The sequence below is a fragment of the Rhinoderma darwinii genome, chromosome 5 (genome assembly GCF_050947455.1).
Source record: "Rhinoderma darwinii isolate aRhiDar2 chromosome 5, aRhiDar2.hap1, whole genome shotgun sequence".
Taxonomy (NCBI): domain Eukaryota; kingdom Metazoa; phylum Chordata; class Amphibia; order Anura; family Rhinodermatidae; genus Rhinoderma; species Rhinoderma darwinii.
Window position 1 is genome coordinate 341,937,613 of NC_134691.1, and position 17,445 is coordinate 341,955,057.

Here is a 17,445-nt window from a genome sequence, read left to right on the forward strand (position 1 = left end):
ATGCCGGCTTGATGTGGATATTGCAGACTACCGGGTGCCAGATGATTGGAATTTCCGAGGAATTTCATAGTTGGTTCTCACTGCTCCAGCTTCAGCGTCTTGTGAAATTTTACATTATATTCCATTTCCCTGCTGGAATATCAAACATTCTGGATTATGGGATGCCGGATTACAGGTCGTAAGGCAGCAACTCGCAGCATACCTGTTTTAAGCAGCACCAGGTGCAGGCAGTCATCTCGGATGTAGGAGACCGCGGCTATGTCGTGAATGGGGACTCGGAGTATTATGTCCTCTCCGTCTCTCCAGACCACCTTGACGTTATAGGCGGACAAGCTGATGACCGCGTCGTGTTCCTGGGTCAGCTGCGCGGGGAGTTGGTGCAGTCGCTGTATAGAAACAATCAAGAGAATAAATAAATGTGACTACTGGGTGGATCAGAATCATTTTGTGTGCTGTAGAACTACATCTCCCACAATGCTGCGCACTTCTGAGCTATTTTTATGAAGGCAGCAGCAGATCTTTAAATAATGCCCTCTGCTGGCTGCAGACCAGAAGTGCACCCGATACATAGACAGGCCAAGCTCAGACGAGTGATGAGGTGAGATGGGGATCTGTCACTAGTTTATTAATTCCCTATCTCCTCACTAATATAATAGGCGCTATGATGCTGATAACTGCAGAGTGATTTGTTTTTCAAAAACATTTATTATTTGCGAAGTTATGAGCATTTTTGTAAATATGCTAATTTGATATTCTTGCTAAAAGGGAGGTGACTTTCTTTTCTCTCTGGGCGGGGTAATGTTTTCTGTATGACGCTGTCCAATCAGCTTACAGCTTCTCGTCCTTCCCTGCCCAGCAACACAGTGTGATCATATAGTATACAGCTTCCATTCCCGACTATGTATTCAGCTGCTGATATCTCTGGTTGTTTCACAGCTGCGATCCTGGTGTCCTATGAAAGATCAGAATCTCCTCTTTCATATGACACCAGAACCGCTGTTCTAGGTGGTCCACAGCCGGAGATATGACTATTTGAAGTGACCCCCGCCCCCCCCTTCCCTCCAGCCTCAGTCTCTCACACTGTGTGAAGCAGCTTCATGCTGATAGGATAGTGTCAGAGGCTGGGAGGAGCTCCACCTCAGGAGAGTCGCAAATGGTGACGCCCCCTTGTCTAGTACAGGCTCATTTGAATAGTTAGAAAAAAAGTTCATAACTTCTAAAAAAATAAACGTTTTAGGACACAATTTTCACTATTGTTATAAGTGTGACGGCGCCTATGAGAGTAGCGAGGAGATTGGGCATTACTGAACCAGTGACAGATCCGCTTTAAATACTCTGCATACTGGTACTTCTCGGAAGCAGAACAAAGGATGAATTTTCTATAGATGTTCAGTTTAATAATGCAAAACCAAGTCAAAGATCTACTTCATATTTTCTTCAAGGAGCAGAGATCCCGTTGCCACTAAGGAGCAGAGATCCCGTCGCCACTAAGGAGCAGAGATCCCGTCGCCACTAAGGAGCAGAGATCCCGTCGCCACTAAGGAGCAGAGATCCCGTCACCTCTAAGGAGCAGAGATCCAGTCACCTCTAAGGAGCAGAGATCCAGTCACCTCTAAGGAGCAGAGATCCCGTCACCTCTAAGGAGCAGAGATCCCGTCACCACTAAGGAGCAGAGATCCCGTCACCTCTAAGGAGCAGAGATCCCGTCACCACTAAGGAGCAGAGATCCCGTCACCACTAAGGAGCAGAGATCCCGTCACCACTAAGGAGCAGAGATCCCGTCACCACTAAGGAGCAGAGATCCCGTCACCACTAAGGAGCAGAGATCCCGTCACCACTAAGGAGCAGAGATCCCGTCACCACTAAGGAGCAGAGATCCCGTCACCAATACATCACTATGTAATGACTTTCTGCTGAGCTTGTGCTACACAGGAACTAGTCAAAAAAAGCAGAGCTGCAGTGTAAAGCACAGGGAAACGATATGAGCAGCAGCTACGGTGGCGTCACTGATCACACCTGTGTCCTAAAAGCAGCCAACACTGAAGATAATAATGATCGGGTGTTACCCAGGAGCTTCAGAGCGGACACCTCTGTGCAGTTTGAGATTTGGTTCCACAGCAGCACGTTCGTCACTCACCTTCGCATTGTCAAGAAGTTGCAAAATTTCAGTCCGGCTGGAAGGGTTGAGGTATCCGGAGATGGAGGTCAACTGTCCTAAATACTGGAGAGGACAGAAGCGTGAATACAGGACAGTGACCAATCACATCCGCCGCTATAGGGTCCCATTGACCCGTTCCCTGCCAGTGATCGCTCTCCCCCGCTCCTCACCTTGACTTCTTTCTCTATGTAATCGTTGAGCAGCACGTCCGGCTCCACGCGATGCTCCGCCTGGGACACGGACACGGTGTGTAGCGGCCTCCGCTCCGTCACTTTCTCCTGGGCCTTCTTGTCGCGGCCCTTCTCCCCCTTCAGGAACACCCGTTTGAATGGAGACACAATTCCAGGCTGCTGGGAGACAGGACGAGAGACGTCAACGAAGGAAATTAAAGGGGGTCTCCGGCCAAATCCGTCATGTAAAAAAAATCGGATTACTATGGCACGAGAAGCGGAAAATCCCAGAGCCGGAGAGATGAATAATCAGAGAGCGGCTGGTTACTAGGGAAACATTGCCTGACAAAGTCAATAAAATCCCTAGCAACCAGCCTGTCCCAGGGACTCAGAATTAGCGGTCCCACCAGGTCAGTCCTCATCCCAGATTTTTTGGAAATGGAGAAACCCCCTTTAAATGTCATGATTGGTCAGAGGACAGGACGTATCCGCCAGAACAGCTCACCCCGCAACGTGCGACCGGTTCACCCACCGGCAGAGGATGAGCGGCTGATGAAACAGGAACTGGGTGACTGCACAGAGGAGGACGAGGAGTCCACAAACCACAAAGTGAGGACACAAATACCCCCAGGAATCATCAGGACTAATTGCCCCCAGTGCGTATAAGAACAGTCACACAGCTTTCCTCACACCCTGAATGACACATAGATATGTACATTCACCCTTGCTCCGCTCTATGTACGTGTCAGTCCTTACTGTGCTTTGGAATTTTATTCATAAACCAGGACGCTCCGCTCCTTCACATACAGAGTAGGGAATGTAGTGTAGAAACCGTCTATGGGGCTCCGTCCCCCTTCCCTTACTCCTACCTCTCCCTCCATCTGTATATGTGAAAGGCTTGGCCTTCACACGTCCGCGTGAAATCCCACGCCGGCCCAGACACTTGCACGGTTTGTATATTTCACACGTCCGTCACTGAGCAGGAAGGAGCGGGGACCACAACTTCCTGCCAAACAGCACAATGCAGCATCTGCGAACGACAGACTGACGGGCTGGAGGCAGCTGCTCGGCGCAGTGTATCAGTTTACCAGAAGTCAGCGAGGTACGAGGCACAGCGACGCCTCCTGTCAAGTGACTGCATCAGCGGCAGAAAGAGAATGAGGCTGGAGAACGTGCACCACCCAAACCAAGAAGACAGAGGGAGCCACTAAAAGAGAAAACCACAAGATGGGGACACAGATATCAGGGGCCCCATAGTTAAACTCAGAATGGGCCCCGCTCCCTGAAGAGACTATAATGTACTGCGTCTTTAATAAAAGGTCATGTCCATCATTCTGTGCGGATTCATTACATAATATATCTGTATAGTGGAGCTCTACATTATATAATTCTGCTGCCAGGATCCACCACCAGGGGGAGCTCCCAGCATAGGCATTTATACAGCTACTATTGAACTCTATGGTAGCTGTATATATCTGCATGTAGTGAGCTCCCTCTAGTGGTGGCTGCCGGCATCATAATCTTATCATGTAACTCTATGGGAGCTGTATATACCTGTATGTAGTGAGCTCCCCGTAGTGGTGGCTGCAGTCAGCAGAATCTTATGTAACTCTATGGGAGCTGTAAATATCTGTATGTAGTGAGCTCCCCCTAGTGGTGGCTGCAGGCAGCAGAATGTTATCATGTAACTCTATGGGAGCTGTATATATCTGTATGTAGTGAGCTCCCCCTAGTGTTGGCTGCAGGCAGCAGAATGTTATCATGTAACTCTATGGGAGCTGTATATATCTGTAGGTGTCCTAGCAAGCAGGTAAAACTGCTCAATGCGGGGTCCCCTCCCACCACGAGCCCCCTAGCATTCATGTGCTCTGCCTCTGTGTTAGGTACACCACTGCTCATAACCAGTCAGGAAAATTTTTCTCCATTAAAATTAAAATATAGACTACCTGTCAATCCCTCTGAGACCCGAAGTCTAAACACATCTAAACACATCAGATAATTTGCTACAATGTACCAGCGCAGGTAAAGTATATCAGCCATTACGGATGATCACGACAAGTTTTATACATTCGTTCACCTAACCAGTATCATTCACTCATATCTATATCTGCATTGTATACTCTGCTTGTACCTCTGCGCCCCCAGGCTTATGAATAGAATCAGAAACAGTAAAGACTGACACATATACAGGCAAGCAGTAGAAGAGAGAAAGCAGATGAAGAATATAACTTTGTAACAGGGATATTCCATTCAGAGCCTGAAAACTATGGGTGACAACCTCTATGGGCACTGTAATGGCAGTCATTAGTGGTGGTCACCCAGACCAGGTACAATAGAAAAACATTTTTAGAAGCTGAAAGACAGAAATATGTGGAAGAGCGAACACAGCAGCTGCAGCATTACCCCGGAGGAGACTCCTATACTGGACCTGAAGAGGGCAGACGTACCATGACATGAAGAGCGGAGACCCCTCAGATGTACAGGCGGAGGTCATCGGCATCCAATGTATGCATGATAAATATAGCCTGTACTTTATACACCGGCGAGAAGGAGGCGGCGGCGCACCCACCTAGTGACAGGAGGAAGAGACAATCCCCAGGAACTGAAAGCCACACCAGTATTCCGAGGGAAGTGATAGACGGAGAACAAACATAATCCTCCACCCAGACAGCGAGAGGAAACCGAGCGAGACGCGGGCCCCGCAACACTGTACATGTTATATACTGGGGGCCACACACTGACCATCTACTGCCAAGAAGTGTTATACTAGTTCCAGATTATCTATAGGGGGCAGTATTATAGTAGTTATATTCTTGTATATAGGGGCAGTATTATAGTAGTTATATTCTTGTATATAGGGGCAGTATTATCGTAGTTATATTCTTGTATATAGGGGGCAGTATTATAGTAGTTATATACTTGTATATAGGAGCAGTATTATAGTAGTTATATTCTTGTATATAGGAGCAGTATTATAGTAGTTATATTCTTGTATATAGGGGCAGTATTATAGTAGTTATATTCTTGTATATAGGAGCAGTATTATAGTAGTTATATTCTTGTATATAGGGGCAGTATTATAGTAGTTATATTCTTGTATATAGGGGCAGTATTATAGTAGTTATATTCTTGTATATAGAAGGCAGTATTATAGTAGTTATATTCTTGTATATAGGGGACAGTATTATAGTAGTTATATACTTGTATATAGGAGCAGTATTATAGTAGTTAGGGGGCAGTATTATAGTAGTTATATTCTTGTATATAGGAGCAGTATTATAGTAGTTATATTCTTGTATACAGGGGGCAGTATTATAGTAGTTATATTCTTGTATACAGGGGGCAGTATTATAGTAGTTATATTCTTGTATACAGGGGGCAGTATTATAGTAGTTATATTCTTGTATATAGGGGGCAGTATTATAGTAGTTATATTCTTGTATATAGGAGCAGTATTATAGTAGTTATATGCTTGTATATAGGAGCAGTATTATAGTAGTTATATTCTTGTATATAGGGGGCAGTATTATAGTAGTTATATTCTTGTATATAGGAGCAGTATTATAGTAGTTATATCCTCGTATATAGGAGGCAGTATTATAGTAGTTATATTCTTGTATATAGGGAGCAGTATTATAGTAGTTATATTCTTGTATATAGGAGCAGTATTATAGTAGTTATATTCTTGTATATAGGAGCAGTATTATAGTAGTTATATTCTTGTATATAGGGGCAGTATAATAGTAGTTATATTCTTGTATATAGGGGCAGTATAATAGTAGTTATATTCTTGTATATAGGGGCAGTATTATAGTAGTTATATTCTTGTATATAGGGGCAGTATTATAGTAGATATATTCTTGTATATAGGAGCAGTATTATAGTAGTTATATTCTTGTATATAGGGGGCAGTATTATAGTAGTTATATTCTTGTATATAGGGAGCAGCATTATAGGAGTTATATTCTTGTATATAGGGAGCAGTATTATAGTAGTTATATTCTTGTATATAGGGGCAGTATTATAGTAGTTATATTCTTGTATATAGGAGCAGTATTATAGTAGTTATATTCTTGTATATAGGGAGCAGTATTATAGTAGTTATATGCTTGTATATAGGGGGCAGTATTATAGTAGTTATATTCTTGTATATAGGAGCAGTATTATAGTAGTTATATTCATGTATATATGGGGCAGTATTATAGTAGTTATATTCTTGTATATAGGAGCAGTATTATAGTAGTTATATTCATGTATATATGGGGCAGTATTATAGTAGTTATATTCTTGTATATAGGGAGCAGTATTATAGTAGTTATATGCTTGTATATAGGGGGCAGTATTATAGTAGTTATATTCTTGTATATAGGGGCAGTATTATAGTAGTTATATTCTTGTATATAGGAGCAGTATTATAGTAGTTATATTCTTGTATATAGGGGGCAGTATTATAGTAGTTATATTCTTGTACATAGGGGGCAGTATTATAGTAGTTATATTCTTGTATATAGGGGGCAGTATTATAGTAGTTATATTCTTGTATATAGGGGGAGTATTATAGTAGTTATATTCTTGTACATAGGGGGCAGTATTATAGTAGTTATATTCTTGTATATAGAGGGCAGTATTATAGTAGTTATATTCTTGTATATAGGGGCAGTATTATAGTAGTTATATTCTTGTATATAAAAGGCAGTATTATAGTAGTTATATTCTTGTATATAAGGGGCAGTATTATAGTAGTTACATTCTTGTATATAGGAGCAGTATTATAGTAATTATATTCATGTATATAGGGAGCAGTATTATAGTAGTTATATTCTTGTATATAGGGGGCAGTATTATAGTAGTTATATTCTTGTATATAAAAGGCAGTATTATAGTAGTTATATTCTTGTATATAGGAGCAGTATTATAGTAGTTACATTCTTGTATATAGGAGCAGTATTATAGTAATTATATTCATGTATATAGGGAGCAGTATTATAGTAGTTATATTCTTGTATATAGGGGGCAGTATTATAGTAGTTATATTCTTGTATATAGGGGGAGTATTATAGTAGTTCTATTCTTGTATATAGGGGCAGTATTATAGTAGTTATATTCTTGTATATAAAAGGCAGTATTATAGTAGTTATATTCTTGTATATAAGGGGCAGTATTATAGTAGTTATATTCTTGTATATAGGAGCAGTATTATAGTAGTTACATTCTTGTATATAGGGGGCAGTATTATAGTAGTTATATTCTTGTATATAGGAGCAGTATTATAGTAGTTACATTCTTGTATATAGGAGCAGTATTATAGTAGTTACATTCTTGTATATAGGGAGCAGTATTATAGTAGTTATATTCTTGTATATAGGGAGAAGTATTATAGTAGTTATATTCTTGTATATAGGGAGCAGTATTATAGTAGTTATATTCTTGTATATAGGAGCAGTATTATAGTGGTTATATTCTTGTATATAGGAGCAGTATTATAGTAGTTATATTCTTGTATATAGGAGCAGTATTATAGTTGTTATATTCTTGTATATAGGAGCAGTATTATAGTGGTTATATTCTTGTATATAGGAGCAGTATTATAGTGGTTATATTCTTGTATATAGGAGCAGTATTATAGTAGTTATATTCTTGTATATAGGAGCAATATTATAGTTGTTATATTCTTGTATATAGGAGCAGTATTATAGTGGTTATATTCTTGTATATAGGAGCAGTATTATAGTAGTTATATTCTTGTATATAGGGGGCAGTATTATAGTAGTTATATTCTTGTATATAGGGGCAGTATTATAGTAGGTATATTCTTGTATATAGGGGCAGTATTATAGTAGTTATATTCTTGTATATAGGGGCAGTATTATAGTAGTTATATTCTTGTATATAGGAGGCAGTATTATAGTAGTTATATTCTTGTATATAGGAGGCAGTATTATAGTAGTTATATTCTTGTATATAGGAGGCAGTATTATAGTAGTTATATTCTTGTATATAGGAGCAGTATTATAGTAGTTATATTCTTGTATATAGGGGCAGTATTATAGTAGTTATATTCTTGTATATAAGGGGCAGTATTATAGTAGTTATATTCTTGTATATAGGAGCAGTATTACAGTAGTTACATTCTTGTATATAGGAGCAGTATTATAGTAATTATATTCATGTATATAGGGAGCAGTATTATAGTAGTTATATTCTTGTATATAGGGGGCAGTATTATAGTAGTTATATTCTTGTATATAGGAGCAGTATTATAGTAGTTACATTCTTGTATATAGGAGCAGTATTATAGTAATTATATTCATGTATATAGGGAGCAGTATTATAGTAGTTATATTCATGTATATAGGGGGCAGTATTATAGTAGTTATATTCTTGTATATAGGGGGCAGTATTATAGTAGTTATATTCTTGTATATGGGGGCAGTATTATAGTAGTTATATTCTTGTATATAGGGGGCAGTATTATAGTAGTTATATTCTTGTATATAGGGGCAGTATAATAGTAGTTATATTCTTGTATATAGGAGCAGTATTATAGTAGTTATATTCTTGTATATATGGGCAGTATTATAGTAGTTATATTCTTGTATATAGGGGGCAGTATTATAGTAGTTATATTCTTGTATATAGGGGGCAGTATTATAGTAGTTATATTCTTGTATATGGGGGCAGTATTATAGTAGTTATATTCTTGTATATTGAAGCAGTATTATAGTAGTTATATTCTTGTATATAGGGGCAGTATTATAGTAGTTATATTCTTGTATATAGGAGGCAGTATTATAGTAGATATATTGTTGTATATAGGGGTCAGTATTATAGTAGTTATATTCTTGTATATAGGAGCAGTATTATAGTAGTTATATTCTTGTATATAGGGGGCAGTATTATAGTAGTTATATTCTTGTATATAGGAGCAGTATTATAGTAGTTATATTCTTGTATATAGGGGGCAGTATTATAGTAGTTATATTCTTGTATATAGGAGCAGTATTATAGTAGTTATATTCTTGTATATAGGGGGCAGTATTATAGTAGTTATATTCTTGTATATAGGGGCAGTATTATAGTAGTTATATTCTTGTATATAGGAGCAGTATTATAGTAGTTATATTCTTGTATATAGGGGGCAGTATTATAGTAGTTATATTCTTGTATATAGGAGCAGTATTATAGTAGTTATATTCTTGTATATAGGGGGCAGTATTATAGTAGTTATATTCTTGTATATGGGGCAGTATTATAGTAGTTATATTCTTGTATATAGGAGCAGTATTATAGTAGATATATTCTTGTATATGGGGGCCAGTATTAAAGTAGTTATATTCTTGTATATAGGGGCAGTATTATAGTAGTTATATTCCTGTATATAGGGGCAGTATTATAGTAGTTATATTCTTGTATATAGGGAGCAGTATTATAGTAGTTATATTCTTGTATATAGGGGGCAGTATTATAGTAGTTATATTCTTGTATATAGGAGCAGTATTATAGTAGTTATATTCTTGTATATAGGGAGCAATATTATAGTAGTTATATTCTTGTATAAAGGAGCAGTATTATAGTAGTTATATTCTTGTATATAGGGGGCAGTATTATAGTAGTTATATTCTTGTATATAGGGGCAGTATTATAGTAGTTATATTCTTGTATATAGGGGCAGTATTATAGTAGTTATATTCTTGTATATAGGGGCAGTGTTATAGTAGTTATATTCTTGTATATAGGGAGCAGTATTATAGCAGTTATATTCTTGTATATAGGGGGCAGTATTATAGTAGTTATATTCTTGTATATAGGGAGCAGTGTTATAGTAGTTATATTCTTGTATATAGGGGGCAGTATTATAGTAGTTATATTCTTGTATATAGGAGCAGTATTATAGTAGTTATATTCTTGTATATAGGGGGCAGTATTATAGTAGTTATATTCTTGTATATAGGAGCAGTATTATAGTAGATATATTCTTGTATATGGGGGCCAGTATTATAGTAGTTATATTCTTGTATATAGGGGCAGTATTATAGTAGTTATATTCCTGTATATATGAGCAGTATTATAGTAGTTATATTCTTGTATATAGGGGGCAGTATTATAGTAGTTATATTCTTGTATATAGGAGCAGTATTATAGTAGTTATATTCTTGTATATAGGGAGCAGTATTATAGTAGTTATATTCTTGTATATAGGAGGAGTATTATAGTAGTTATATTCTTGTATATAGGAGCTGTATTATAGTAGTTATATTCTTGTACATAGGAGGTAGTATTATAGTAGTTATATTCTTGTATATAGGGGGCAGTATTATAGTAGTTATATTCTTGTATATAGGGGCAGTATTATAGTAGTTATATTCTTGTATATATGGGGCAGTATTATAGTAGTTATATTCTTGTATATAGGAGGTAGTATTATAGTAGTTATATTCTTGTATATAGGGAGCAGTATTATAGTAGTTATATTCTTGTATATAGGGGGCAGTATTATAGTAGTTATATTCTTGTATATAGGAGCAGTATTATAGTAGTTATATTCTTGTATATAGGAGTTAGTATTATATTAGTTATATTCTTGTATATAGGGGGCAGTATTATAGTAGTTATATTCTTGTATATAGGGGGCAGTATTATAGTAGTTATATTCTTGTATATAGGGGGCAGTATTATAGTAGTTATATTCTTGTATATAGGGGCAGTATTATAATAGTTATATTCTTGTATATAGGAGCAGTATTATAGTAGTTATATTCTTGTATATAGGAGGCAGTATTATAGTAGTTATATTCTTATATATAGGGGGCAGTATTATAGTAGTTATATTCTTGTATATAGTGTTGTGCTGGTATAGCAGAAAAAGGAGTCACCACGGGCGCTGCTGCACTTCAATGGAACCAAATTGCTTGGCAGGTTCAGATCGGTGGTAATAATGTACGGAAGAGTGTAAGAATAAATGGAATTTATTGATAATATGACTACGCGTTTCAATGCCGTACTGGCATCTTCATCACGTCATGGATGAAAAAACAAAAAGTCACTGTTTAAATAGCCATGTTGATGTTGAAAAACCCGCCAATGTGAACGGGGTCAAGGTGTTCAAGTGACGTCACAGTTCAAAGTTCAAAATACACAGGACCGGAAAAACACACAAAAACAGTAAAAGTATGTCATATAATAAAAACAATAAAAAATGAATAGAGAAAGAAGAGTTTCAAATGTATGAAAAGAGAACATAATGAAAACCATGTAATTAAGAAGGTTTGAAATGTAGTACGTTATGTGTGCCGAAGCGACACTGAAAAAAAAGGCTGCCCGATAATATAGAATAATAATGTAAGTAATTAAAACTGTAAGTAATTAAAAATATAGGTGGTATTAGTGATACACTTAAATCTGAGATAAATATGATCAAAGGAAATCTACTTAAATATTCTGACCATCCCGATTTTTTACAAATTGAAACATCTATTAATAAGCGTTTGAATATTTATGAAAAAGATCTCATCCTCAAGAAAACAAATAAATTCAAAAGGGACCGCCGAGATTATGAAAGTCTAACTATTTCAGCTGATGAAACAGTTGTTAAACGCAATCCTAATAGTAATACTAATAAATATAACACTGAACATCCTCTCCTCGAGGCTTCACGTCCCCCATCAGCAGTTCTTTCGTACAAACACTCCCACACCAACGGTTCCTTGGTGAGTGAATCACGGATTTACTCGCCCCGCAACAGATTTTTCACCAATAGCCTTAGGAATAAGAACTTTCCAAAACCCAATATTGATTCTGGTCACCATATTGAATCACCAGCAGGAGGATGTAATACGGTTCATGCACCCACCTCAACTACCATTACCTTTTTACCCAAGCCTACTCATGTCTCCACTAATACCATCCCTGCACCACCTACCAATTATCGTACTAAAGTGACGATTAACGCTTTTAAATCCTCGGAATTGGAAGTTCGTCTTCTACAATTCCAATCCTCTTTAGAAAATCCTTCAATCCCCATTTCAATATCCCCAACACCCAATGATTCTATATCCTTTTCTGACCAGGATATATCTCATTCCCTACTACAATTATCCATTCATAATACCTCAGCTAACCTTTTCGAATTATCTCCACCCACCAGTACAGTGAATGTCACCTCGGCATCATTTTCTAATGATGCACTTTGTGTCACATCTGAACCTCCATTTTCAGTACCTGTATCATTCTTGGACACCACCACCTCTTTTTTAGGACTTCCTTCCCAACTAACAATGCCACCGGTCACACCCACTATCAACAGCAACGACCACCTCATAACATACCTCATAAGTCCCAAGATCCAAACAATCACACAATTCTTTCCCTTGGTTCAAAAAATATCAACAAAAAGAAAATTAGATTCAGAGGAAGAAGAGGCAGGCGCAAACGCAATGCCAACAGAAAGAACTCCACCAATCAACCTAAAGAAACATCGAACCAATCACTAAAGGTCAAACTTTTCAATCTATCCTCATATGAATTCGGTATACATGAGATCAGCCTCCTCAGTAAGGGTCTCTCCTTTTGCCCTGTTTCTACACCCAACACCTTTGATCTCTTCATGGACCTCAATCGTTTTGTCAGAAAGCTCACCCTGACTAGGCATTTTTCTATGACCAAATTGATCCCCATTTTTCCAGTACCAACTCCTGTTTCAGAACCCTCCATCACAACGGTTCCCCCTGTAATCATTACCACTGATTTAAAGCCTAAATCAAGCTTTTATCCTCTACATCACCAAGGTTCTTTTTTAGAAACCTTTTCTGCTCTCGTAGGGAATGAATTTAGATCCCTTGACAAACCCATTAATACACCTGACAATCTGACTTATCAGGAAAGAAATTCCCTCAAGACACTCGCCAAAAATAATAATATAGTTATCCGTTCCGCAGATAAGGGAGGGGGTATTGTAATTATGGACAAAGACAAATATTTGGGCGAATCCTATAGAATATTGGATGATAATAGTTTTTATGTCAGATTAGAAACTAACCCCTTACCCACTCATATACCCAAATACACTCACCTAATAGACACAGCCTTTCATGAAGGAGTTATTACCAAGAAGGAAAGAGGTTTTCTCAATGTGCTCTTTCCGAATATGCCATTTCTATATCATCTCCCCAAGATACATAAGTCCATCACTAATCCCCCTGGACGTCCTATCATATCGGGCATTGGGTCCCTAACCAGTAATCTCTCACACTTCATTGATATTCATCTTCAACCTCTAGTAACCAGCCTACCTTCATATCTCCGAGATTCCACCCAAATAATAAGAGAACTTCACTCAATAAATGTCACTAACTCTATGTACCCCATCAATTTTCTCACTGCTGATGTAACGGCCCTTTATAGTAACATTCCCCATGCCAAAGGTCTCGAGGTCATTAGGACGACACTTTCCACCAAAACCTGTATGTCTGGGAAACAAACCGAATTTTTAATCAAATGTGTTGATTTCATCTTAAATCATAATTCATTTAGCTTTGATAACAAATTTTATAGTCAAATTAAAGGATGCGCCATGGGCTCGAGGTTCGCACCATCCTATGCCAACCTTTATATGGGACATTTCGAAGACCAGTATATTTATCATGATCACCCCTTCAGAAGCAAAATTTTATTCTATAAGCGTTACATAGACGACCTTCTTTTCATCTGGTTGGGCAATGAGACTGAGGCTATATCCTTTATTGAGTCCCTTAATACGAATAGTTTAGGATTATCCTTTACACATACCTTTTCTACAATGTCCATTGATTTCCTAGATCTGACTATTGCTTTGGATACCAGTATTAACAAATTTACTACAAGGACTCACTTCAAAACTGTCGATGTCAACAGCTATTTAAACTTCAACAGCGCCCATTATCCCCCATGGATAAAAAATGTCCCATTTGGTCAATTTAGAAGGGTGAGAAAGAATTGTACAACAGACTCTGACTTCATAGAGGAATGCAATCGATTAGAAAAAAGGTTCAGGGAAAAGAATTTTCCTTTGAGTCTCATTAAAGGGGCACGTCGGAAAGCTGCTCTACTCTCGCAAGATTCATGCGTCCAACATGAGAAGGTAATGAAAAATAAACAAAATTTTAGTAACAATTTCATCACATCATTTAATAGTGGAAGTAAAAAAATCCGTGAGGTTCTTGATAAACACTGGCATAACCTGAAAAATGATCCTTTCTTAAAAACAGAATTACCCGATAGACCTATCATCACTTATAGACGATCCAAATCCCTCAAAAACATTTTAGCACCCAGTAAAATAACAAATTCCATGGCACTCTGCACCACCTTGCTCCCTAGGACTCTTGGTTCTTACAAATGTGGTCGACAGCGTTGCATGTGTTGTACCAATATAACCCACAAAACATCTACCTACACATCTGCAGTAACTAAAGAATCTTTTAATATTAATAGCTTTCTCAACTGTGGAAGTTCGTTTGTTATCTATATGTTGGAGTGTCCATGTCATCTCCAATACATCGGTCGCACTACACAATGTTTACGTACAAGGATCAACAATCACAGATTCAATATAAACACGGGTTTTATTTAACCCCTTAACGCCGAAGGACGGATATATCCGTCCTCAGCAGCTGCTAGTTCGCGCAGGAGGACGGATATATCCGTCCTGTGATGGCGCGGGTACTGACAGTTTACCCACGCGATCAGCGGCAGGAGCACGGCTGTTATACACAGCCTGGCTCCTGCTGCAACTGCCGGAATCGAAGCACGCGCCGATTCCGGCAGTTTAACCCATTAAATGCCGCTGTCAACAGTGACAGCGGCATTTAATGTGTTTGACAGAGGGGGGAACTCCCTCTGTCTCCCGATCGGCGCCCCCGCAAACAAATCGCGGGTCGCCGTCGGGTTTCCATGACAGCCGGGGGTCTAACAAAGACCCCCAGGTCTGTCTTCAGCATCTGCCTGTTAGGCGATGCCGGAGGCATGACCTAACAGGTTGCCTGTCAGTTTTACACTGACAGGCAATAATGCTTTGGTATACTAAGTATACCAAAGCATTATATATGCGATCGGCACATCGCATAGTGAAGTCCCCTGGTGGGACTAAAAAAAAAAAAGTAAAACAGTTAAATAAAGTTTGTGAAAAAAAAAATAAAAAAAATTACAGTCAAAGTCAAATAAAACTACTTTTTTGCCCCAAAAAGTGGTTTTATTTAATAAAACGGTCAAAACAAATCACACATACACATATATGGTATCCCCGCGATCGTAACAACTTGACCAATAAAATGAACACATTAATTAAACCGCCGGATGAACAGCGTCCAAAGAAAACGCAAAAAACAACGGCAAAATTCTCTCTTTTCTCCCATTCCCCCCATAAAAAATAAAATAAAAGTTCATCTATAAGTCCTATGTACCCCAAAATAGTACTAATGAAAACTACACATTGTCCCGCAAAAATCAATCCCACGTACGGCCACATCGACGGAAAAATAAAAAAATGACGGCTCTTGGAACGCGGCGATGCAAAAACAAGTAATTTTTTTCTAAAAGGGTTTTTATTGTGCAAACGTAGAAAAAACCTATAAAACCTTTACACATTTGGTATCCCCGTAATAGTGCCGAGCCATAGAATAAAGTTAACATGTTATTTACGCTGCATAGTAAACGGCGTAAACTTATAACGTGAAAATTAATGCTGGAATAGCGGCTTATTTTCAATTCTCTCCTAAAATAAAGTTAATAAAAGTTAATCAATATGTTATAAGCATCTAAAAATGGTGGAATTACAAAATAAAACTCGTCCCGCAAAAAACAAGCCCTTATACGGCTATGTCGACGGAATAAAAAAAGAGTTACGACTCTTGGAATGCGACCGTGGAAAAACAAAAAATAATCCTTGGTCATTAACGTGCAAAATGGCCCAGTCATTAAGGGGTTAAACATAGTGTCTCTCGACATTTTTCCATCATGCACAACAGCCAGTTTAGTAGTATACGTATCACGCCTATAGAACAAATTCCACTTAACATCAACAATCGGTTTAGTAAGCTTAAGCAGCGCGAAAATTACTGGATCTTTAACCCCTTAATGACCGCCGATACGTCATTTTACGGCGGTCATTAGTGGGCTTTATTCTAGAGCGCCGCCAAACTACGTCGCTGCATTAGAATAAAGTAAACAGAGCAGGGAGCCGTGAAATCTCCCTGCTCTCGGCTGTCAGATGTAGCTGAGGGCTGGGGGCGTCCCTGCTCTGCCGGGTGAGATCGATATTAGTATCGATCTCACCTGTTTAACCCTTCAGATGCGGTGCGCAATAGCGAGCACCGCATCTGAATGGTTTTGGAGAGAGGGAGGAGCTCCCTCTCATCTCACTGACACCCGGCGATAAAATCGCAGAGTGTCTGTGTCTTCTATGGCAGCCGGGGGTCTAATAAAGACCCCCAGGTCTGCCTGCAGCGAATGCCTGCTAGATCATGCCTCTGGCATGACCTAGCAGATGCCTGTCCGTTTTAAACGGACAGGCAGTAATACACTGCAATACAGAAGTATTGCAGTGTATTATAATAGCGATCGGAGGATAGGGAAGTCCCCTAGTGGGACTAGTAAAAAAGTAAAAAAAGTTTAATAAAGTTAATAAAAAAAAAAAGTGAAAAAAAAAAAATGAAAAACCCAGCTTTTCCCCTTACAAAATGCTTTACTATTAAAAAAAACTACAATAAAGCAAAAAAGTTACACATATTTGGTATCGCCGCGTCCGTAACGACCCCGACTATAAAGCTGTTACATTATTTAACCCGCACTGTGAACGCCGTAAAAAATAAAATAAAAAACAATGGAAAAATTGCTGTTTTCTGTTAATCCTGACTTAAAAAAAATGTGATAGAAAGTGATCAAAAAGTCGCATCTACTCTCAAATGGTACCAATAAAAACTGCAAGTCGTCCCGCAAAAAACAAGACCTTATACAGCTATGCCGACGCAAAAATAAAAAAGTTACAGCTCTTCGAATGTGACAATGGAAAAATCTAAAAAATGGCTTGGACATTAGGGCCCAGAATGCCAGCAGGGGGAAGGGGTTAAAATGAAGACCCTCCAA

General features: G+C 38.3%; 1 protein-coding gene across 2 annotated transcripts in view; it reads right to left on the reverse strand.

Moving 5' to 3' along the window:
* The window catches only part of CCM2 (CCM2 scaffold protein), a 41,704-nt gene that overhangs the window by 9,050 nt on the left and 15,209 nt on the right, over positions 1 to 17,445 (reverse strand). The window contains exons 3-5 of one of the 2 annotated variants that reach the window (XM_075827888.1): positions 2,329 to 2,508; positions 2,138 to 2,221; positions 203 to 386 (exon numbers count right to left, since the gene is read on the reverse strand). In XM_075827888.1, the coding sequence (XP_075684003.1) occupies positions 203 to 386; positions 2,138 to 2,221; positions 2,329 to 2,508 (448 nt within the window). The remainder of the gene's footprint in view (positions 1 to 202; positions 387 to 2,137; positions 2,222 to 2,328; positions 2,509 to 17,445) is intronic. The other variant, XM_075827889.1, reaches the window with a different exon arrangement.